The sequence below is a fragment of the Gnatocerus cornutus genome, chromosome 2 (assembly GCF_029298725.1).
Source record: "Gnatocerus cornutus isolate USDA-ARS CGAHR chromosome 2, icGnaCorn1.1, whole genome shotgun sequence".
Lineage (NCBI taxonomy): Eukaryota > Metazoa > Arthropoda > Insecta > Coleoptera > Tenebrionidae > Gnatocerus > Gnatocerus cornutus.
Window position 1 is genome coordinate 19,385,807 of NC_142234.1, and position 23,533 is coordinate 19,409,339.

At 37.4% G+C, this 23,533-nt stretch overlaps 3 protein-coding genes across 5 annotated transcripts in view; 1 reads left to right on the plus strand and 2 right to left on the minus strand.

Annotated features, from left to right (window-relative positions):
• Shrm (shroom) overlaps nt 1-6,042 on the plus strand; it is a 91,548-nt gene extending 85,506 nt beyond the window's left edge. Inside the window, exons 6-10 of one of the 2 annotated variants that reach the window (XM_088031207.1) lie at nt 3,081-4,054; nt 4,104-4,269; nt 4,318-4,489; nt 4,537-4,803; nt 4,858-6,042. In XM_088031207.1, the coding sequence (XP_087887333.1) occupies nt 3,081-4,054; nt 4,104-4,269; nt 4,318-4,489; nt 4,537-4,803; nt 4,858-5,118 (1,840 nt within the window). In that variant the 3' untranslated portion in view covers nt 5,119-6,042. The remainder of the gene's footprint in view (nt 1-3,080; nt 4,055-4,103; nt 4,270-4,317; nt 4,490-4,536; nt 4,804-4,857) is intronic. The other variant, XM_088031208.1, reaches the window with a different exon arrangement.
• Nucleotides 6,043-7,183: 1,141 nt separating this feature from the next.
• On the minus strand, nt 7,184-8,824 carry LOC148179824 (uncharacterized). The gene is made up of 5 exons (XM_088029596.1): nt 8,765-8,824; nt 8,490-8,707; nt 8,350-8,372; nt 8,290-8,306; nt 7,184-8,239 (listed from the first exon to the last, which is right to left on the minus strand). The coding sequence occupies exons 1-5, from the start codon at nt 8,822-8,824 to the stop codon at nt 7,184-7,186; spliced, it is 1,374 nt and encodes a 457-aa protein (XP_087885722.1).
• A 3,229-nt stretch (nt 8,825-12,053) lies between these two features.
• LOC148179825 (otoferlin-like) overlaps nt 12,054-23,533 on the minus strand; it is a 38,401-nt gene continuing 26,921 nt past the window's right edge. For both annotated transcript variants that reach the window (XM_088050927.1, XM_088050928.1), the window contains exons 9-23: nt 21,262-21,448; nt 21,021-21,207; nt 18,263-18,661; nt 17,903-18,093; nt 17,658-17,855; nt 17,492-17,608; nt 17,285-17,437; nt 16,169-16,369; nt 14,730-16,118; nt 14,549-14,683; nt 13,758-14,029; nt 13,539-13,709; nt 12,769-13,493; nt 12,441-12,720; nt 12,054-12,392 (exon numbers count right to left, since the gene is read on the minus strand). In XM_088050927.1, coding sequence (XP_087907053.1) covers nt 12,212-12,392; nt 12,441-12,720; nt 12,769-13,493; nt 13,539-13,709; nt 13,758-14,029; nt 14,549-14,683; nt 14,730-16,118; nt 16,169-16,369; nt 17,285-17,437; nt 17,492-17,608; nt 17,658-17,855; nt 17,903-18,093; nt 18,263-18,661; nt 21,021-21,207; nt 21,262-21,448 — 4,786 coding nt within the window. In that variant the 3' untranslated portion in view covers nt 12,054-12,211. The remainder of the gene's footprint in view (nt 12,393-12,440; nt 12,721-12,768; nt 13,494-13,538; nt 13,710-13,757; nt 14,030-14,548; nt 14,684-14,729; nt 16,119-16,168; nt 16,370-17,284; nt 17,438-17,491; nt 17,609-17,657; nt 17,856-17,902; nt 18,094-18,262; nt 18,662-21,020; nt 21,208-21,261; nt 21,449-23,533) is intronic.

The window sequence follows — 23,533 nt, forward strand, 5'->3', positions numbered from 1 at the left end:
GAGATTTCTCTTATCCTAATCAGAATTTGGGAGCTTAATTATAGTGACTGGTCAGTCGTTACGAAATTATAGTAAGTACGTGCAGGCTAATAAAAAGTCGGCTCATTACGGATTTACATGCAGCTTCATGTCGCGTCACAGTTGTAAAATAAACTTATTGTTGAGCGTTGCAAATCCAACAACTTCATTAATTTTATTCATTTTTTTATCCTTGAACACGCATGTAAACTGTCGAAAGCTCGCAGCCAAATAAAATAACAAACAAATCTTTTAGTGTCGACATTACAACGTGTAAATATAAATTCAGTTCAGTTTTTCTCGAGTTACATTGACTACCTCAGGAGCTTCTAAAATTTTGATCTACCGCAATTTCAATAAAAACTTTATGGAGGCAGTCTGTTCGTCTCGTACAAATTACAAGGCAGATCCGGCAGTAAACATGCTATTTCCATCCCTTCAATCATACTTGAAACCATCGAAAATTATGAGCAACGAGTATATTTAGCCGCCAGTTTCCGCAGTCGTTACGTAAAACTAAAAAATTCCTCCCGCATTCTTAGGTAGATTTGTTTTGAGGGCGCTACCAGTTATGCAATATTGTCGCGAAGAGAAATCGCCGTTGACCTTTGTGACCCTCGGACACTCGTTTGGAAAAATGCGGAATTATTGCGAGGAAACGTTAGGTGGATGACAAACACAACAAACAAAAGAATTGGTCACCAAAACCAGTGACTAACGTTCCATGGTGTTGAATTATAAAACAATAAGCCGATGGGAAAAATTCTTCGTTGTGCAAGATTGATATTTATACGCAGCGTGCAATCGAAATCTATGAACGGTTTCCGACGCAGCAGTAAATTATTCCGATGGAGTTTGCGATTTCTATATTTGGAGGCGATAATAAACGAGAGCTGTTATTACTAGTATTAAATGAGACGATTTTGGCAATGAAGTCGACAACCACTACATAAATTTTGCAATTAAAACTATTAATAGCGATAGATATGGATAACAATGTTTGCCAGAGAACAGCTGCGATTTGCATTAACGTTTTGGTGTTTAATTACAAAATGTTTCGACTGACCTTCAGCGGTCAATTTTTCTTCTAGCGATCCGTTCCAATCTTGCACCTACAATTAAATTAACTGGGTTGTACAAAACTATTGCATAACGCGCGCTTGGTGGTCTCCTTCTGGAAAATTTAGATACGCAGCACCAGAGGCGGATTTGGGATTTCAATTTCCTCTTTCATTCTCATTTTTATACTCTTCGGTTTTTTCTAGATGGTTTTTCGGTCTTTCTGTCTTGATCTTTTTTGGATGTTCTCTTGATTCTTCATTTGCTTGTTGTTTTGCTTTAAAAAATTCCTATTCTCAATAGTCGCCCCACCCCGCTTAAGTTTCCACGACGAACCTCGTGTTTACTTTTCCTGAAACTTTCCTTAGTTTCCATAATGAAACTGCCTCATCAATTTCTCCAGTCATAAGAGTAGGAATTGTGGTTTTTAAATGAGCAGTTCACGGAATGCATTCGAAGCACTAGACCGGATAGAGGTGACATGCCAACAAGGAAAAAGGATAACAGGCCTAATGTGATGATAAATGCTAAGTTGATAAATCTGCGATGTGCCCTTGACTTTGGATGCCGTCACGAATAAAGTCCATTGTTGGCGAACAATAGGGGCATTGAAGCCCACATTGTTTTTATCAGGTGAAACCGTAAAAATCGTGTCTTTTTTCCAATACATGTTATTATGGGAGATGAGAAAACGCGATACAGTCCATCATCTGTAACTGTAAATCCGTGCTATGTCATTTTGATAAAGCCTGCACTATCTGAATGCTCATAAAAGCGTTAATTGCCAAGATCGGGAGCAATGTTTTGCTTATTACGAAATGCGCAAGAATGTTAAATACTTTTACCAGTAGCAATGTGAGTTTTTACTCGAATTCTGAAATTCCTGTCGCGAATCGAGCCGATCCTGCAAATCACGAGTTCTTCATACCCACCGCGGTGCATACAATTTATTGTAACCTTAGGAAGATTACCTAACCGAATTTATCAAATGTCGAGATTAGCGCGCTGTTAATAAATCAGTCACCCTTTCTGGCAACGATCGAGAAAGTAAAACGGAAGAACGCAAGTCGGATACCACGGTAAAAACAGAATTTCTAAACGTTTACGCATCACGTTTTTTACAACATTTCTTATTTGGCGAAGTTTGATTCCGCTCTTTGTTGGCTCCACCGCAAAATCCATTACAACGTTGTCGATTAAAAGAATTTTAATTAGTTCTGTTGGCGACAGTGCTCAAATTTATTGATTGATTGATAAGTGAGCGAAAAGGAGAGTTGAAACTGAAAGTCACTGCCCCTCCAGGGAATTTATCTGCATACAAGCGGTATAATTTCTCCGCACTTGTGTCAAAATATTTCTTCTATATATGCAGTGATAAATTACAATCAGAAGCTGGGAATCTAATCAGTTCACATGAAAGATTATTGTGTTTAAAGACTAGTTATGTTTTGACTTGCACGACGACTTTCTTCTCGCCTCACAATTTACTTGGAATGCCACTCAAAGACAGATGTTGTACGAGATAGAAATCAACCAATGACGTGATAAGAGAACAGTGGCCCAGTTTGGAATATTAATGAAAGAACGATTGCTCCCAATTATTGGGACTCGCACCAAGGCTGAACTTAATAAGCCACACGGCATTATATAATAAAATTACTCGACCACATTATTAAAACGGATTCGATTCATTTCAGGAATGTGTTATTCGTGTTCAGGAAGACGAAAATTGCCTGCTAATTCGGGCGTGTTTTATGAAGGATTTATTTTTGCTTCGCCAGTTTTGTTTGTTTCCTTTGTCTGCTGTCTTCACGAATTCTTCCTTTCAATGCATTTCACATATCCGGCGATGTTCCACATAAATATAGAGAAAATGTAGAGTATTGTTAGAATGTATTTAGTTTTTAAGGTCACTTGTGTCAAAATGAACGTCTTCATCAGAAGTGCCAACTAACTTTACGTTTTTGTCTTGCGTTGAAATCTCTAACAATTTTTTTTTTCAGGAGTCAGTCCAAAGCCTCCTACCTTGCCTCCCGGCGCGACCGCGACCGGATCGTCCCGGACTCGGACACCGGAAGTTACAAACGCACCATGTCCCCCAACGGCCACACCATCGCGGAGACCATTCCAGAGCCATCACCGCAAAAAGACACAATTTGGTCACTCCACCGATCCAGCAAGGACCTAATTAAAAACAACAACAACACGAACTTACTCCGTCGCTCGTCTATGAATGAAAAATGTAACAAAAAGTTACAAATGCTCGACAAAAAATGTGATGAAAAACAAGACTTGAAGGTAGTTTTACCGGATGTACTCCCAGTGAACGCAAAGATGCTCAGTACACGATCTCAGTATAATAGACCAACGAATTTGAATTTGGTGGAGAATGGCGTGAAGAAAGCGTCTCCTCCTGAGTCCCCAACGAAGACGCCTCCAAGAGGGTCGCCGTTTACGCCGTTGCGGTCGACGAATTTATCCAACCCGCCGTTGTTGGCGTCGTATATCAAACCGGTGTCGCCGAACGAGTCTCCACCTTCGCCGAAGATTAAGAAGTCGTTGTCGCCGAAATTGTCGCCGTTGCGGACCTCGCCGTCGTCGAATAATAATAGTCCTATTCAAACATCGTTCCTTAATTCCAATAGTTCTTCAAGCGTGAATAGTCCCTTGCAGACGTCTCCGTTGAGCTCTCCCACGTGTTCTCCTAAACCAGCTTCTCCAGCAGTGTCCCCTCCTCCATCACCAAAGACGGAAGAGTGTCCAAGGGTGATTGAAGGCTTGCAACTTATTCAAAGGACTGAGGTGGTGTTACGAGTGAACACTTCGACGACAGACGCGGCTATTCAAACGGAGAAAGAACTTCCTCCGACGCCGTTACCGACGAGGAAGAAGTTACAAGAAGAAATCGACTGTGAGAAGTTGAGTGAGGAGCTCGTCACTCATTTGCCCACCTCGGACAGGTTGAAGGAGCTTCTAGGTATGTTGGTGGTAAACTCGGTGGCTTCTTTCTTTACATACGTTTTTAGTGCCAGGACCGGAACATAAAAAACCGACGGATTATGTTCAAGGGTTATTTAAAGTGGAAGTCACGTCTAGGCCAAGGCCAGCAAACTCGCCATTTAGGAGTAGGAACAATACACCCAGTAGCAGCCCACCGCCGGCAGTCTGTACCACAACCTCTTCGAAATTAAGGTGCGTTCTCTGCTCCAAAACCAAACAAGTTTAATAAACAATTTTCAGTAGCTCGACGACGTCCCCGATGAGTTCCTTACTTGAACCAACAAGCCCGCTATCAGGATCCTCAACGTACTTCACGATATCAGAACCAAAAGCAAAGTTTCTAACTAGGTATAGTCAAGACATGACGCAGTGTCACATCGTCAAAGATACCAAAGATCTCAACATAAAGAAGGTACGTAACTCCACCTCCCGCCAACGATATCTGACTCTTTTTCTCAGGAGGAACTAGTGAACCGGTTAGACCGCAAATTGGAGGTACTGCGTTCAGAACAATTGGTGGTGACAGAAGAGTGCAAAATCAACGACGAACTAGGAGACAACGTTGAGGCTCACATCCGGAGGCTAGCAAGACCCCATGAAGCCGACAAGTTCAGACTCCACATCGAGGAAGTTGGTAAAATCACCAGCCTTCTTCTCGGGCTGTCTGGGCGGTTGGCGAGGGCGGAAAACGCGCTAATGGGAATGCCTGATGATCATCCTGAAAGAGTAAGTAGTGGAGTTAAACTCGGTACGATTAGTTAATACATAATTTCTTCGCAGAGAATTTTAGAGAGCAAACGTGACAAACTTCTGGAGCAGCTGGAGGAAGCGAAGAAACTGAAAGAGTGCATCGATCGGCGAAGCGTCAGCGTTTCGAACATTTTGTACAAATACCTGAACTCTGAAGAATTTACGGATTATGACCACTTCATCAACATGAAGGCGAAATTGATAATGGATTCGAAAGAAATCGCGGACAAGATAAAATTGGGAGAAGAGCAGCTAGTAGCATTAAAAGAGACACTAATCGTCGCAGACTGACTCGCGTAATCATGTATTTTTTAAATTATGTGTAAAGCTTTAGCATTCGAGTTTTATCGAATGTGCCTAGTCCAGTGACATTTCCTTCGCTTCTTACGATCCTCTGGGATTTTTGTGTAATATAGACTTATGTATGTTCTGAAAATGAAATGTTTTAGTTTATGGTAATGTTAAGTAATTAGTTGTGGTACTTATAATTTAATGGTATTTCGAATATTTTGCAGTTGTTCTCGATTTATTTGACAATACCATGTCGGTAGGGTGTACCTCGCAATATCTACTTAGAGCTTGTGTCGGTAGATTTGACTGCTTAAGTCGGGTTGATGTCTCTTACCATTTACACAAATGGCTATGATGACGTCACTGGAGCAGAATAGGCTGTTACGTTGTGCATTTTCATTTACTTAGTTGAAAACATAATTATAAGTGCAAATGTGGTAATTGTATGAATGAGGAGCCCCAACAATATTTACAGCGAATTGCCAACCAGTTTTTTTTGTTAATTTATTTTTTAACTATGTAGTCATGTTTAGGTAAATTTTCGTGCTGTGGATCTTGTCGGGTTACCTTATTTTATAAGATATTACCTAATACATCTTCCTACCAAGTATTTCATTGTATCTTAGGTGTACAAAAGTCAAAATTTATAACCCATTGAGTTCTCTTCGTCATTATAAGAGCAGTTGTATATATTAATTGTATGTATTTAAAAATCAAATCGAAAATGGTGCTCTGGATTTTTTATATTAAGTTATTGTTGCATTGTGATTTTTCGTTTATATTGAAACTGATCGTGAGTCGTGTGTAATTTTCTTACATATTTTTAATATACCAATTAAGTATGTTATTTACTTGCATACAAAGTTAAATAGATTATTTTAAGCTTTATGCATCGCTTGCAATAAATAACTGAATAACGTTTAACTTGTCTTTTATTATCCTACTCCTAATAAAAACAATTTCATTATCACTTAATAGGTTCTTTTTTTTTCTATTTACACGATCGAAAAGATTTGTTTAATGATGCAATCTTACACAAAACAAACTGATTGAATAACCATTTGTCGGTCTAAACCATCGAAAAGTTGGGAATAAAAACTCTAATAAACAAGTAGCAAAAAATGTCTTTATCGGAGTTCCCGTCAGTTTAACAATTTTCGTGGTAAAGAAATGTTGGTTTTACAGTGCCAAATTGTTGAATTTTGGCTGATTTTGAGTTAGATTTTTTTATTTTTTGCTAGTGGTTTCTTCAAAAGTGTTGTGATGAAGAATAAAACTGAATTAACGCGTGATGACATTGTGGATTTGTTCACAGGTAACTTTTTCATTATTTCGTTTCTAATTAAAATTTTAGTTTGGTTCACAAGTTGGAAAAAATCGTCTTACGAACCAATTGAAATAAAGATTGGTTCTTTTGAGCGCCCCATTTATTTTAAACAAATTAATTAATTAATTTATTTATTTGAAAATCAAACTAAAATTATTGGAGTTTTTTTGCAGACTTTCACGCAGAATCCAAAACTGTGCGAATTTTGAACGTACATGCATAATTTAAGGAATTAGAAGCGATTCCATTTCGGATAGTAAATTTTTTATTCCGAAATGTATAAAGTTCATATTTCCGAAACTAAGACAGATGGAAAGAAGCCATCGTTTTTCTTGTTCTGTTGATGCTTAGAGTTTGCTCTCAGATTTGTAAAATTCGATAGTCAATTTTGTCAATTTTTTTCGAAATAAAAAATTGTTCATACGACAAAAAAAACTTTTTTTTTTGATCGATACTCGTAAACTACCAATATGAGATTTTACCATTTGATAGATCTTGAGCTGCTCTTTCGATTGATGTAAACTCAAAGGTATAAATCATCGTTTTTGTCTCAAAAAAACTTGTTGATGCTGACTCCAAAATAACCAAAGGTTTTCATTTTTCGTAAAGCAAAGTAAACTAAAATTACGTCATATAAAACCAACAAACAGCAGTTGGCACTTTATCGCTTTATTAACAATAATACATTATATTACATAATCATTTATACAAATAGACCGCCTTAATGACCATCCAACTTTAATATCTGCTTCTTGGGAACGCAGTGGTAGAGCTAAATCTGCCAGAAATTTCAGTTGTTGATGAGGAAGCCGATCCCGTCGCTGACGGAGAACTCAAATCCCGCACATGCCTGTTATCTTTTTTATTTTGCTTGCCTGCAGTTTCTGCTGGGGATTTAGCTGGTTTCGGCGTTGGTTTGTTATCTCTAGCTACTCTGCTGCCTGAGTTTCCAGTTTTTGAAGTAGAAGAGCTTTGAGAATCATAAATTCTTGCAGGAAGCGTCGCGGGTTTAACAGTGCTTTGCGTGTCTCTCACTTGTCGGCTCCTTGAATTCTCAGTGCTTGAAGAAGAGGAACCTGCAGAGTTGTAAATTCTTGCAGGAAGAGTCGCTGGCTTCACCGTGGTCTGCGTGTCTCTCACTTGTCTACTCCTCGAATTCTCAGTGGTTGAAGAAGAAGAACTTGCAGAATTGTAAAGTCTTCCAGGAAGCGTCTCAGGTCTCACTGTACTCTGCGTATCTCTAACTTTTCTGCCGTTGTCACCGCTGCTATAGGACGTGGAGTAACTATTTGCCCCGTTTCCAACTCTTGCAGGAAGTGTCTGAGGTTGTACCGGACGTGCCAGAGGTTGCACTGGCCGTGTTTGAGGTTGTCCAAAACGTGCGTCAGGTCTGACTGTGCTAGAGACATCTCTTACAGGTCTGTAACCCGCCGGAGGACCGAAATGAGGAACATCACGCGTGTTAGGTGGCTGCAGCGGTTTGTGCTCTGGTGGTGGAGGTGGTCTGTGTTCTGGATCATGCGGTGGTGGAGGCGGTCTATGCTCTGGGTCATGCGGTGGTGGAGGAGGTCTATGCTCTGGATCATGCGGCGGCGGCGGCGGCGGCGCTTCTCTCACATGTCTAGAGGTAGTTTTTAAATCCTTCTTGTCGTCTTCTCCGGATTCGTCCGATTCGTGCGTTTTGGTCAAAGTTGTCGATAAAGGTTTAGTGTCTTTAGAGGAACTCTCGTCGGAGTCTAATGGAGCACTGTTCAAGACCGCAAAAAGGGTCACCAAGACAAATAACTGTGTCACCTGAAACGAACATTGATGTAGTTCAGGCGTTATTTTAAATTGTTACTTACCCAGCCCATCTTAAAGACTAAATCACAATGTTGAGCAGTGTCCGATCACACTTTATATACTAGTTTTGGGATGACATCGGCTCCTGTTAAAAAGGATAACAATTACACGCTAATCATTTTGAGTCATGTAAGTGCGGTTAAATGCTTCTGTAAATATTTTAAATCAATTATTAGTTGGGTCCGGTTAAGGTCGACACTACTTGTAAACAATTTTCAAGAAAATTCGTAGTTTGAAGGTTTTTTCAAAGTCGCTCAAATGTTCGAACATAATTTTACAAAATGCGCGCATTAAATGTTTTTTGTTGGAAAAACTTTTCTGTAACAAATTAGTTTTGTGAGTGTTGAGGTTTCTTATAGAAGAATAAGATTTATTATTTAGATAGGTATTGGATATCCAATAATGGAAAAAGTATGGATTCTAGTTTTGGTTGATATTTTTATAAAATATTTCTTTTTGAACTTAAAAATTGTAAACAATTTTCAAGAAAACTCGTAGTTTGAAGGTTTTTTCAAAGTCGCTCAAATGTTCGAACATAATTTTACAAAATGCGCGCATTAAATGTTTTTTGTTGGAAAAACTTTTCTGTAATAAATTAGTTTTGTGAGTTGAGGTTTCTTATAGAAGAATAAGATTTATTATTTAGATAGGTATTGGACATCCAATAATGGAAAAAGTATGGATTCTAGTTTTGATTGATGTTTTTATAAAATATTTCTTTTTGAACTTAAAAATTGTAAACAATTTTCAAGAAAATTTGTAGTTTGAAGGTTTTTTCAAAGTCGCTCAAATGTTCGAACATAATTTTACAAAATGCGCGCATTAAATGTTTTTTGTTGGAAAACATTTCTGTAACAAATTAGTTTTGTGAGTGTTGAGGTTTCTTATAGAAGAATAAAATTTATTATTTAGGTAGGTATTGGATATCCAATAATGGAAAAAGTATGGATTCCAGTTTTGGTTCATGTTTTCATAAAATATTTCTTTTTGAACTTAAAACTTTGGCAATATTTGATGCGCACTAGTTGATAGTCGTGTGTCACCATCTTTTTTTGTAGATTTGAGCAGTTGTATAGAAGATTTCTCCAGTTTAGTATCTGCCGGGATATGCAGAGTATCCTCATTATAATTCTTTTATTCCAAAATTTTCGTATTTTTTTTTAGAAAAGACATTACATAAGACTTGGCAATTCATTGCAATTGAAATTTTTAGACGAAAATCAATGGGAGTTTTATTAGCCATATTGATACTTTCTATGGCGTCCAAAGTTTATTCCAAACCTTCTGGTTTGTGCAGTATCCGGACGTTAACAATTTCTTTCAATATCTGCCAACATACGTAACTGCGGTTTATGTAATGTGTCTTCATAGCAGTCGATTAAAACTTACCTATTTGTTCTTCTAGACCACATTTGCTTTATTGAATATCAATCACTCGTCGCATTTAATGATAAAATCAATAGAATCGATGAATTTATGGAATAATGTAATTATTGACAAGACAACAGAAGAAAACTGCAAACGATATTTGTTCAAAATCACGATATTTATGTTGGCGATTTTACTTATGGGATTTAGTGCTAGTGTCGCTTATGCACTCCCCTCAAAAGAAGACGCGAGTTTTTTTTTGATCGTAAAAATTATTGCGATTTATGGTCAAAATTGGAAACATATCTTCTATTTTTTGTTTAAAATATTAATAGTTCCTCTCGGAGTTTTCACCACTGTATCTCCCAGTTTCCAAGTCGTTTATGGAGTTTATAATTTTAACTTCCATTTAAAAAACTGCATTGCTCTATTAACACAATTTTCTAGTAGAGCGGATTATAATCAAGAAACTGAAGAACTGTGTCTAAAGTATTATTTTCAGTACCACAACCAAATTTACCAGTATGAAAGCCCTGCGATTTTATGTTTACTTGTACTACTTTTTTTTTCAGAAATTTCAACGAGTATTTGCGAAATATTCAAAAGTACATGTATCCATTTCAGTTATTGGCTACTTCTTTGATTGGCAGTGTCGTCATCTTTTATTTTTTGGTGCGTATTTATCATTTTCATTACAATCTAATATTATCGTGTTATTATAGTTTGCAGATTCTTTAAGCTATGAGTATTTACGGCTAATATTTTTGGCTACAGTCGTGTCCGGCTCGGCTTTGATGCTTATGACGATTGGTCAAGATTTGGAAGATTTTGTACGTATGATAAGTAACTACCTTTACCTGTGAAAAATTGAAATTTTTAGTCAACAGAAATTTTTAATAAGTTAGTATGTCTCAAGTGGTACGATTGGAATGATCGGAATAAGAAGATTTATCTTATGTTTCTTATTCAGTCGCAAAAACCCTTCAAAATTAAATTTACCGAAGACATTGCAATTAATTACAGGCTTGGATTGCAGGTATGTAAGTCTCACTAAGTGATTGTGTAATAATTGAGCATTTTTTAGTTCATGAGGACGTGTTTTTCAATGGTGTGCGTTATGAGGAATCTGAAAGCAAAAAATATATTTTAAATTAATTAACTCAAATCCAGAACTACGTCCAATTACAGTATGGTGAAAAGAATAATCTCTTATTTAATAAAACATGTAAATCAAAGACATTTGTTTAATATTAGTTTAACATCAAAATTGACCGATTACTTAAAACTCCGTGGCTGTTAAAAAATTCCATTTTTTCTTCTTTCTAATTTTTTCGTCGTAATGGATTAGCACCATAAAGTGGAAATTATCATCGCCGATGAGAATTAGACACTGTTTTTTTAAATAGCAAGGTTTTCTTTATTATTATTATGTATTATGTTTATTTAGATAGTTTTTACCATCTAATTAAGACGTAATAAACCTACACTTACTTCATTTTCATAAATCTCCTTTAAATTTAAATGTCTAATAACTCTTTATTACGATAAACTTTTTGTTCCTAATAGTATGACCTCTTGCTGATAAAAAGTAAATTACATGTAATCTAATAAAACACAAACTCATAATACATCAAATGTAGATAATCATGTTCATTTTTTTATATTATTGCTGTGGCAGTTTAAACTTTTCTAGTTGGGTACTAATACTCATTCCAATTTAACTGCGAAATTTAATGTGAAACTTAATTTTCCATATTTAGAAATTCGTTTGGTTGCATTACACATATTATGACTAATAAAATGAATCTAATGATTAGTGAAAAACCGAAAAAAAAAATCAGGAAAATCTAAAGATGCTAAAGATAATTTAGAGAGAATCTTGGAAGAATGAAGTGAATGTTGGAAAAACGCCAAGAAAATTTAAAAAGAACTACAAGGAGAATTTACAAATATAAGCAAAACCAAGATAATATAAAGAAATTCTGAAATTTTATTTAAAATTTTCTTTGTTTCTACTCTTCCGAATCCTCAGTCAATCCTCTAATTCGTTCCTTCTTTTTGACGACAAAATTTACTTACATTGTTTGTAGATCCATATTCTATGTTTACTTAAAAGAGCGTATCTACTGTTTAACAAAATTTTCCTTTTATCCTTTTTGGATAATTTTGCAGTGGAAATAAACATCAATGTTTTTTCCATGAAACGGGATTTCCCTAAATGATGTGTTTATTTAATTAGATTTTATCATTAATGTTAGGAAACAATAAATCTTCTGTTTGCATCATTCTCATAAATCTACTCAAATGTTTGTATAATCTATTTGAGTATTTATTTATGGATGAACTGCTTATATTTAACTCATTTTACTTGTACCATTAGGAAATAACAACCAACAAAAACTCATAATTTTCCGTATATTTTGACGTCACTTCTAACATTATAATACATTTTGATTTAGGCAAAAGCCATTGGTATTTTACACAGTGTATGCGTGATTAGATTTGTACTTATGTAATGATTACAAGATGAAACAGTGCAGATTTGAGTAAAAGCCATTAAGCTCCTAACATCCTCTTGACAGTATAGCCAGGAATAGAATAGAAGAATAACAAGATGATTATTGCTAAGCCAATTATAATAAAAAGTTTCAAAATCGTCCATTTGTAGTTGTGCCAGATGATGTAACGAATCGATTTCAATGGATTCATAAACCACATAAAAGACGAATCCGGTCGGCTGAAACAACAAACACTCATTTTTACGCTATAAATGCACAAAACGTACTTTGGTTTCTCCAAAGGATCCGGTTCTCCCCGTCCTAAACCCACCGGATTTTTATCCGCTTCATCTTTTGACAATAAATGGAACTCCGCTTCGACTTTTCCGGTCAGTTCCATTTCTTCGTTGTCTTTTTTTATGAAGAACGGCCACCAGCCTTTCACTCTTTTTTGTTTAAAGATATTTACAACAGGCACTGAACCATCGGTTTTTAGCATATCTAGCGTACATAACTTTGAAGATTTCGCGCCGCGAGGGAAACGGTTCAAGTCCAGAGTTATCGCTCCTGAAAAAAAAATTTAAGAAGTTCGAAAAAGTGGAGTTTAGCAGTTACCCAAAAAATCGTCAGCGGAGAAGTGGTCGGCATCCCACACTTGCAGTTCCAACCTCGCCGGTATCTTACACTCCGTCTCGTCCCAGGAGAAAAGAGACTCTTTCCTGGATATGACAATTTTCTGCTCAGCAACCATGTAATCAAAAGGATAAATAAACCTCCAGTTGAAATTCCCTTCTCCTGTTAAGCTACGGTAATGAATATCCGTACACTGACAGTCTTCAGGCCCCTTCAGCCATCCTTTGACGTAAATATCTGACATTTTTTCCCCAGTGAAAAACGCGTCGTCTTCTAAAACTACATCATCCGTGTTCCATATGATAACTCTTAACTCGTAACTCTTCGGCTTTCTAGGTGAAATGTCCAGAGGCGGTCCCGGTAGCGGCATATCCATAGGGAACATATCGACCCACATTTCCAGTTTTCCCTGCTCAATTCCCGGTTTATCCGGATTATAAAGAGGACGAGTTTCAACGTGTTCCGGGACGAGATGACATCCTATTTTCGGAAACTCGTGCCAGCGATGGAGAACTGCAAGAGCCAAGTGTTCTTCAGCTTCGCGCGTTTTGTAAAAGTCGAAGTCCTCGCATTGGACCGTAAAAATCTGTCGACTGATTTTGACGTAGCCGTCGGCATATACAGGGGGCTCTAATTTCGCATCTTTGCACAGTTTTGCAAGGATTTGCGTGGGCTTCATGGCGTCGCGCCACGCGTTGTACCCTTGTCTAGAAAAAAAAATAAAAATTTGTTAACAATAAAGTTTAACTCACTCCTCGTATTTTTCCGGTAACCCGCAGGTCGCTCTGTGCCTACTATAAAACCTGTTCTCCAGATCAATTTTAGTTTCCCCGACCATGTCGTCGGATCCCACCAAATCCCAGTCGTATATCTGAATAGTCAGCGATGAATCCTGAGGGAACGTCGCTTCCACCTCAAAACACCTAAAATAGAGACGTACAGTTGGGAAAACTCGCACAATCAACACGTACTTCCCGAAGACAGGATTCAGTTGCTTCGAGATGTAATTGTCTTTATCACTAATCCGTTTTGATCCCAGCTGGATGACCACGTATGGGTCGGCTTTACCATTGAGGTCCATGGGATGGAGATCGTTCGCTTTGACTATGTACACTCTGACTAGGACACGGATGGGGTCGTTCGAAGGCAAACCTTGAAAGAAACCGAACTGTGGGTCGAGACCCATGATGGTGTGGTCTTCTATGTCTTTGGGTAAAGGCCATTTGTACACTTTTATAGCACCCTGGAAGAAAAAATTGATTATTTAGGAGTTTAAGGGCCGATTTCACCAACTAGCGTTTAACTGCAGTTTTAATAAACTTAGCTTAGTTTAACAGGTGATTTTAAACTTGGTTTTCCATGTTCTGGTTTCACCAAGGAAATCGAAGTTTCCCTAAACCGAGATTTATAAAACTGCGATCAAGACAAACGGAACACTGGCAATGCTGCAAATTATTGTCACTCTGACAGACCAGCACGTCTTGTATCTTGAGAAACACGTTCTGGTGATCAAACGCAAGAAAAATTTATCTTTTAAACAGTCAGTATTGATAAAAATACAAATGTCTAAAATTGACAATTCATTAATCTCAGTTTTAGATCGTCAACTGGTTGAAGTTGTCCAGCTACTTGCTGAACGTAGATTAGTACTAAACTCGGTTTAAAAATGTTGGTGAAATCATATTTTATGTTGATCTACGTTTAAGGGAAACTAATCTTAGTTTAAGTGGGTGGTGAAATCAACCCTAAGAATAAAATTTACCTTAAAATAACCCACGACGCGACTTTCGTCTTCGCTGTCGTCGCCAGTCTTTTTGCCTCTGTACAACTCGAAGGTGTGTAACCACTCTTTGAACTCACCAACTTCTTGTAACCCTTCCAACTCCGTTGGAAACACCTAAAATTAACAATGAGATGTGGTCGAGTTGGTACTGAAGCCGTACCTTGCACAAAGCCGGTTTATATTTACTTCTTTTCCTCACACTTTTCGGGCTGATTCGGGCCGCAAACCGTGAAGCCGTCGCTGCAGTCTTGAAACCAAACCGTCTCTTAACATCTCCCGGACTCTTATCTGATGTGTTTCCAGATTGAGGGTTAGTGTCATCGTCTCCCAGAATCTGTAAGTTCCCGTTTTGTTGGTTTAACAGCTTCTTTGCTTCTTTGGATTCGTCAATCATTCGTTCGACTGACGCGAAGTATTTCGTCCACCAGTCTCGACTTCCTTCTTCATCGTCGACGTCTTCGTCGATGCTTGCTTTGCGTTTTCTTCCGGTGTCGTTTTTGGTTTTATTCGCGGATTGTTGGGTCCCATAGCCGATGGATATAGAAATGTCTTTGGGGAGAAGAGGGCTCTTTTCCTTATCGTTCTCAAGACAAGGAATGTTGGTAGGCGAATACTGGCTCAAAGAGTGACAGTCTGATTTGGGTTGATTTAGCGACTTCTTGCGGTCGTCTGCTTCTCGGTCTTTCTTGGTCACAGCAGTGTACATGTACTTATGAATGGAGTTTATCATGTGGGTGCCCACTAAAGTGTACCGCCCGAAGCTTCTGCAATCGACGGCTCTGATGGTCAATGGAGGTCTATACAGCTCTTGTTCCGGAAGATCCAAATCAAAGAATTTAACCGGACTGCTGAAATTTGGGTTCTTTTTAGCATTCTGTATAATAGAGGAGTAAAGAATGTGTCCAGCGCACTCAATATCAACTCTTGGCTTATCAACAGTGAGAAGATGTATCCGTTTGAGGTCCCTCAAACCCCAGAAGAGCACCTCAATGCGATACCGCGCCAACGTTGGCCGAATCCCTCTAGGAACTGGTAAGATCGGAACAAGATCCTTTGGATCCGTGTCCTTGTAAATCGGTATATCCTTTGGCGCCGGCAGTGGTGGTAGTAAACTCCCTTCAGTATCGTTCGGCAGCTCAAGCAGTTCAAAAGCTGCCAAGAGTTCTCCAGCGTGGTCTGTCCCTCTAGTTATATCAAACCATTCTAATGATGGCGGAAACTTCGGTTTAGCATACCCCTCGTCCATTAGTTTAACATGCGCTTTCGCTAATGCCCGTCCGATAAATTCCGACTTCCCCACTTTATCCTGATCAAAAATTTCAACAATAATCGAAGGAGGATCCAGTTTGATTTCCTCCGCCGTCCCGTAAATAAGAATTTCGCGGAAGATGAGAAGTTCATCCCAAGTCGGACTTAACGTCTCATCAATTACTTGCGTGGTTTTACTGAACTCTCCGGCTATAACTCTAGCGAAGGGGTCGGAGAGTCCAGAAGCGTCGCTTCCGATTAAAGATCTGGCTTGGTAAATGTGGGCCCGTAACTGGAAAAACTGCAATTGGAAGAGTTAGTGTTGCTTCAATATTAATTGGGGAGTTTTACGTGTTTTTCGACGTAATGAATTATGGAAGGTGGGAGAGCTCGAGGTCTTTCTACGTTACGAATTTCGTGCGTTATCTCGTAGCCTTTCGGAATCCCGTTGATGAAGTTCTTTTTGTGTTTGAGCATTCCCAGCCACAGGTAAATCTGGAGCTTTGCGGGAATTGACCAGCCGCTGGGACCGGCGCTTTTCTTGCCAGGCAACTTAAAGACAAGAAAAAATTTGAGTTAAATATTTGAGTTAAATGTGGAAACAATTTTATAAATATAATAGAGTATTCCACCCCAAATCGACTTTTGACCTCGACTCTTTTTGATTTAATAGTTTTTTTTTTCATTTTTTTAACCAGTCCAAAAAAGTTATGAATTTTTTCAAAAAATGCCTCTTTTATTTTCAAATAGCTATAACTTTAAAAAAAAACAACTTATTTTGACACGTTTTTTTCTTCAAAATTTTTGTTTGGAAATGTACTTTTCAGACAAAAATACAAAAAAAAAATTAAGACGATAAACTCAATAAAATTTTCGCCTTTTTTGAGAAAAAACGTTATTTTCTCGAAGTTCGCCTTTTTACATTTTTTATAGAAAAAAAATTGGCCCACTCTAGAATATGGGGAAATGATCGCAGAATTAATTGAAGTTTTTTTTGAAAAAATAAAATAAATAATGGCGAAGTTCGAGAAAATAACGGTTTTTCTCAAAAATGGCAAAAATTTTATTAAATTTACTATTTTATATTTTGTTTGTATTTTTTTTTTGAAAAGTACATTTCAAACAAAACATTTTGAAAAAAAACTCAAAAGTTAATTTTTGAAAAAGATATAGCTATTTAAAAGTATAAAAGTTATTTTTTGGAAAAATTTATAACTTTTATTGGGTTGAGAACAAAAATGTGAAAAAATTCTGAGAACCGTTTATCATGGAGTAGAAAAGACGAAAAACTTTCAGCCAAATCAAAAAGGGTCGGAGTCAAAAGTTGTCGATTTGGTATGGAATACCCCAATATTTTCAGGAATATTTTGACGCGGCATCAAAGTCTCTCGCTTCGCCGTAATTACCCAAACTAGTTAAGATTCCCAGTATAATCAAACATTGAGAATGTCAAGTTTAATTACTCACTTTGAGAAACATCGTCTGAACTTTTCCGCAATCTCTGCCGCTCTCCTCGTCAACGATTGAATAAATAATATCTCTAGCAGAAATCCGTTGATACGCTTGACGTTTGCCACCGCTGATAATCCATAAGAACACATCAGGAAGAGCATGTTGAGGCTAAAACCGTCCACCGCCATGAACCTCGAAAGTTTCACGTGTGATTTGACTTACATTTTCCGTTAAGAACTTGAGTTTAGTCAAATAAGACTGTGCTGTTTTGTACCGCTCCCTGAAAGAGCTTTTTGTCACTAAAGCTCTAAGGTTCCTTGCAGCGTTCCCTATATTCTCCTGAAACAATACGTTCGAATAAAATTTTCATTTCCTGTCCCCGGCTTACAATTTCTCTTTGACAAAGTTTAAGGTGCTCTTTGTCCAACTTTGTTTTTCCCGTTCCGGGGCCTGTCATCGATGCTTGTGATATGGTTACATATTTAGTACATCCTATTGAGAAATCTTCGAGGACTTGCTTGAGGCGAGTTTCAGAGTCGGGATGGTCCGATTCCATTGATGTGTTCACTTCGGAGAGTCCGTCTTCCTGTTATTTACCTCAGTAAAACAAGCAAACTAACTGAGCGTACTCACTAGTTTCTCGACGATTTTCGAAATTATGTTTGAATTATACATGCGCCTTCTGTAATCCGGCCAGACGGACCTGATGTGCATGCAAGGTTTGTTGTCCCAATAAGGCAAAAAGTAATAGATTTTATCGTGAGTCATGGGCTTTGCTGGCGTTGTTGTGCTTTGCCACGACCCGCTATCACTGGCGACAGTTTCTGAAATTCACAATTTATTTTGCAAGAGCGCTAATTCGAGGAATTGAGTTAGCCAACTTTTATTATCTTTTCATTGACTTTGGACGCTTTTCCTAATCGCGCTTAACTTTGTTCAAGATTGAATTATTTCACGTTGGCACACAGAAATGCCTGCACTTTTGAGACTCACCCAGTTCATCGCTATCCGAATCGTAGTGTTCTCTCGCCGACTCGTTATGTCCATCGATGGCATTCCCGGCGTTCCCTACACTAATTTCAAAATAAACGGGTTTGTCACCTAATTTTTTATCGATCATGGAGGCATCTAGAATTGTGGCAAACAAAAAGAACTCCTCGTTTTTACCGTACGAAGCTTCATTCACCGGTATGGTGGGCTCGATTTCCACAGCAGAAGGAGCGAAATCTATGATATCGGTAATTTCGGTACGAATCGCCACTAAAAGTCTGGCCCTGTACGAAACGCCTTCACCCAGGCCCGTATTCAGGCTAGAATGTTCGTCGATTAGGCTGTAATCCCTTGTGGAACCATAAAGATGGATGAAGGATGGTCCAAAGGTCGGGAGAAAGCCTGCAAATCAACATAATTAACACCGAGGATCACAGGATAAGTAAGACTAGGTTGCACAAAGCATTAGCTTTTATAATTCAGAAGGTGTATCGGATTTATTAATTATGTAAAGGGCGGATGGCCATCAACAAACTTATCCTTGTTTTGATCTGAATTTATGCTGTTCTTTATAAGTAATTTCACTGATTTTTTTGAACCGTACGAAACTTTTGTGATTATTGATTGGGTATGGAATTTGGAAACATGTTTCGTCAGTTTAATTAAATTAATTTAAATGTAAGTTGAAGCGAGAAATGATAAAATGGTATCAATCACTGCGATCTCTTCGCCTTTCGAGTTCTAGGCTTGTGTTGGGTTTGATATTCCTTTAATTAAATCATTTACGTGCACGGCGCTCAATTTGTATAAATTAGCAATATCTAATATATGCAACTGCCGATACTACGAAATTAATAATGTACGACTAGTGCAACTCGGGAAGAGAACTCTAAAATTAATTAGTTCATTACAGTAGCTAGACGAGGGAATTGACGTTCTAATTAAGGTCCATAAATGACATTGGGTTATTAACTTTACCCAAATGGTAAAACCGGATATTTCCTGAGAAAATTGAAGAATATTTACGATAACCACTTTCAGTAATAGTGCTTGATTTTGTTACCCAATGTTCTGCTTGTTTTAGCTCTCCGAAACTTAATTATGTCTAGAGACAAGGTTATGAAATTATTTCAATGTAAATTATCACGGCGTACATGTTGTGCATCCTAGTGTTAAACTGTGGCGCAGAAGACTTAGACCTAATGTAAATACACCTAACTCTGACACTAGTCCTAGTTCTGACATGGCATATGATGTTTCAAATTTCTTGAGAAAATATGTTCCCGCTTATTTGCAGAGCAAATTTAAATTATTAGTGCTCATTTGTTGATGGATTTCAATCTGCTCTTTCCATTGATGTATAAATTAAAGGAATTAAACTTCGTTTTTGTTCCGAAAAAAAAAATTCAAAATCGCCCCCAAAAAACCTCTTGAAAACAGATTTTTATCTATATCTCATATATTCGTGAAGCAAACTCAAGCTATTTGTGTTCATTTAACGCAGAACTTTACGCAGAATCCAAAACTAAATTTTGAATGTACGACAACAAATAACTGAGTTACGACCGTTTGAATTTTTGGGTAGTCGCCTGAGCGCCAAATTTTTGAAGGTTCGAATCAATCTGTGCTCAATACTTCGGAAACTACGTCAGATCGAAAGAAACGGTTTTCATTATCGTTTTTCTCGCGCTTTTTAGCTAAGAATTCGTTCTTAGATTTCCTAAAAAGAAAAAATTGATTTCGTGGAGAACAATTTATGATTAAAGCGGTCGAAATTTTGTTTATCTTTGGGGCAAATTTGCGTTGTTGCTGCCCATTTTACGCAGAATTTCACGCAGAATCCAAAATTAGATGATTTATTCACGTATGTCAACAAATAACCAAATAAGAAGAGTAACTAAATAGAGATAGATAAATAGAGATAGTAAATTTTAAGTTTCGAAATGTTTAAAGATGCGGTTTTCACCATCGCTTTCCTCGCCGCTAGGAGGCAAAAAATCATATGTCACTTATCGCGAATTCAAATTTTAAAATTGTTCGAAAAAATTAGGTTTCTAAAGCTATCGCTTATTTAAGTTTGCACCCATTTTACGCAGGATTTCTCGCAGAATCCAAAACTGCGCAATATATTCTTGTACGTCAATAAATAACCGAATCAGAAGCGTTTAAAGTTGCTGAATATTGAATTTTTAGTTCCGAAATGTTTACTCGACATTTCCAAAACTAAAATAGAAAAAAAGATGCGGTTTTCTCTATCGTTTTTCTGGTAATTTTTTGCCTAAGAATTTGTTCGGATTTCCAAAGATTCGAGTTTGTTAATAAAACTGCAAGTATCGTCGTTGTAACTGCAAATTTTTGAAAGCAACCACTTGAATCTTTAAAATACCTACTCTAAAATGACTCAAGCACTTTTGCGTGATGGAGGCAAAAATAGTCCCCTAGGAGACAAGTGCAAGTTTCACATATCAGATTATGTTCGCATAGAACACGCGTAAGTGCTCAAGTTTATAATGAAGGTAATTTAAAAATGAGATCAGATTCCACGTTGACTTCCCTTTAGTTTTTCCCGGTCGTGTCTAAATTCAATTAAAATAGTTGAAGAGAACTTTGAAAATTGAAATTATTGTAAGCTTTCCCGTCAGATTCGAGACTCAGTGTCAAAATTAGATACAATCGTATTCTCGGCGCGTCCCGATCGGATTGCCTCCACCTCTGCCGGCAATTAGGTGCATTTACCTTATTTATTATACCTGAATCTCACCCTTCTCTCCGTCGTTGGAGATGGTCTTCAGATCAATGAAGTGCGTTCCAATCACTGTAGGTTTGACGGGGTCGTTATCCCTCAACTGAATCTTGATCCTCTGACATAACGGCGGAAACATTTCCGTGAAAACGAGCTGTTCGTTCCAAACTGGTGCGTAACTGTGCTTCTTTACGCTTGTTTTACCCTGAGAACAAAAAAAAAAGTACAAAGCTGATATCGCTCATTAATGTTTACCTACCGTCAGACCGGCAAAGGACACTTGAACGTACGGGTCAACGAGATCGCTCAATTCTCCAGTGAAGGCTTTTTTTACGTTTGCCATTAGCGAAGAATTCATTTTTGGGAGCCCGTCTGCACGGTAGATTTTCACGATGAAATGAGCGCGTTGGCGGTCGATGGGCACTCCGTCCGGAAGAAGCAGGTTGCTAAAGAATTCATCATTGAATGCATTTAAGTCAAAAGTAAAATTTCACCTGGCGCATCCACCATTTCGGTTCATTTTACTTGCAAAGGTTCTACAGATATTTAAACATACCTAGGCTTTACTCAATCCGATTAGAGTGCAATTTTGGTTTTAATTCGGTATCTGTTTCGCATTATACGCACTCGTAATCTGGTTTATTTCCACGTAATAGTCTCCAGTTGTACCTGCTACATTAAGCCTAAATTGACGGAGACGCTATTTCATTACCATACAGATGGAAACAGAACAGCCAGGCCCATTATTAATTCACATAAGTCTGAGTGTATCAACATAGGTGCTCAGACAACAGTAAATTATTGTCTTCAAATGTCGCGAAAAATGAACAACAAATTGTGAGTGGAATGGGAAAATAGGTCAAAGTTGTACCTAGCTAACGGCTATAAAGAAAATCAAAATGTAAAATCTTGTTTCAGTTGCTGACAAGTTATAACGGGTTTCAGTCGGTGGTTAGATTCTGCAATTTATTGTTTGAGTCTTAAATACAAATAGCAGCTTGAAATGTTGCAGTTTTGTTGATATTCGTATTTTTAGCCTGAATTTTAGTTTCAATGTGCCTTTTTGTGCTATTACATAATTCAGTTTTCATTAGTGCTTTAATTTGTGGAGAAAACGCTCATTGTCTAAATTTTCGAATTTTAGAGGCTTTAATCCCTTACATTGCTTTATTATCGAAATTGTTTCATTGAGAAAAATTCCAACAGAGAAGCGCAAGTCGGAGAAAAAGGGAGCCCCTTTGTACCGACTTAGATTATTAGAAATTTTTTTAATAAAATGTTTAAATGTAAAGAAAAAAAACAAAAGTTTGCATAACCCCGTTGTTTTATTTGTGAGATTAATTTTTTGTCTCGAAATCTGTAGAAGATTGTATTCGGATTAATTTTTGAAACGGCAATAGCACTAACGCAACAGATTATTTTTTTGTCCCATTAAGAAAAAGGCGTTACGTAGTTAGGTAACTTATTTATTAAATTCTTATTCAAATCAGTTGCATTTCGGTTTTTGGAGGAGACGGTCGTTTCGTGCGTGCGAACTACATAATACTTTTCGATTTTTAACATTTCTTTTAATCTCATTATTCCTCCTGTTCTAATTTTACCATTGATTTCAAGTGCTGACATTCTTAGTGCGCGAACAGTTTTGTATTCGAAATAAAATTATAATCGTTTTTAAAACAAAGTGAGGGTGCTCTTCATCCTAGAGAGGAATGCAGAGGTAAGAGTCTGACGATCCAGTACGTGGGCATTGGTCATCGTCGTTCGGCATTGTGTTTTCTATTATTTCCTTGTACATTTCTTCGTAAATTCGGTCCCGCGAGTGTTGAAATTAAAAATCGAGCAGCAAAAGAGTGCCGAAGTAATTTTTAGTGCGCGAAATGATTTATTAGTGTCTTTAAAATAAAAATTAAAGACGTGTGAGTGGTGGCTGTTTTCTAGAGGGGGATGCAGTGGTAGGCGCGTGACGATAAGGCTTAGGGATCAGGATTAAAGGGTAAGTTAACGTCAGTTTGAAAATTTGGGTACAAATTTCTAATAAAAATTTTCTATTGCAGTAGGTCCGTGTACGAAGACGATGGCGACGTTGGATCTTACAAGGTAGGATTTTTTTCCTTCTGGTGTTGGGATTTGAACGACGATGGACCTCGCGATAAGATGTTTTCTATTTCAGAGTTGTGTTCGCGTTTTTTTAAGAAGTGTCATAATGTTTCCCGTACGGCAACAAATAATTAAATTGGAAACGATTGAAGTTTCGATTTTATTTTGCTCGATATATCCAAAACTACGACTAGAATGATAGGGTTTGCAGCATCATTTGTCTCTCACTTCGTTTGCTTATTCATTTCAACTTAAAAAAAAATCTGATTCAGAGGATGGAAAAATTAAATTTTTGTTTTTTGTCCGCCTCTCCGGTTTTTGCCATCATTTTTCTCTCAGTTTAAATGTTTTCACATCCCGAATTCAAGAAGTCAATTTTTTCCAATAAAAAAACGATTCAAACGATTTCAATTTTTATCTTGTTCTGGCGCATG

Excerpts from the sequence above, each read along its gene's own strand:
- LOC148179824 (XM_088029596.1), bottom strand. The coding sequence starts at position 8,824 with ATGTTCGAACATTTGAGCGACTTTGAAAAAACCTTCAAACTACGAGTT. Across the intron at positions 8,708-8,764 it reads TACGAGTTTTCTTGAAAATT|AATCCATACTTTTTCCATTA; the intron begins GTTTACAATTTT and ends AACCAAAACTAG. Across the intron at positions 8,373-8,489 it reads TTCTTGAAAATTGTTTACAA|GAGCCGATGTCATCCCAAAA; the intron begins GTAGTGTCGACC and ends CCTTTTTAACAG.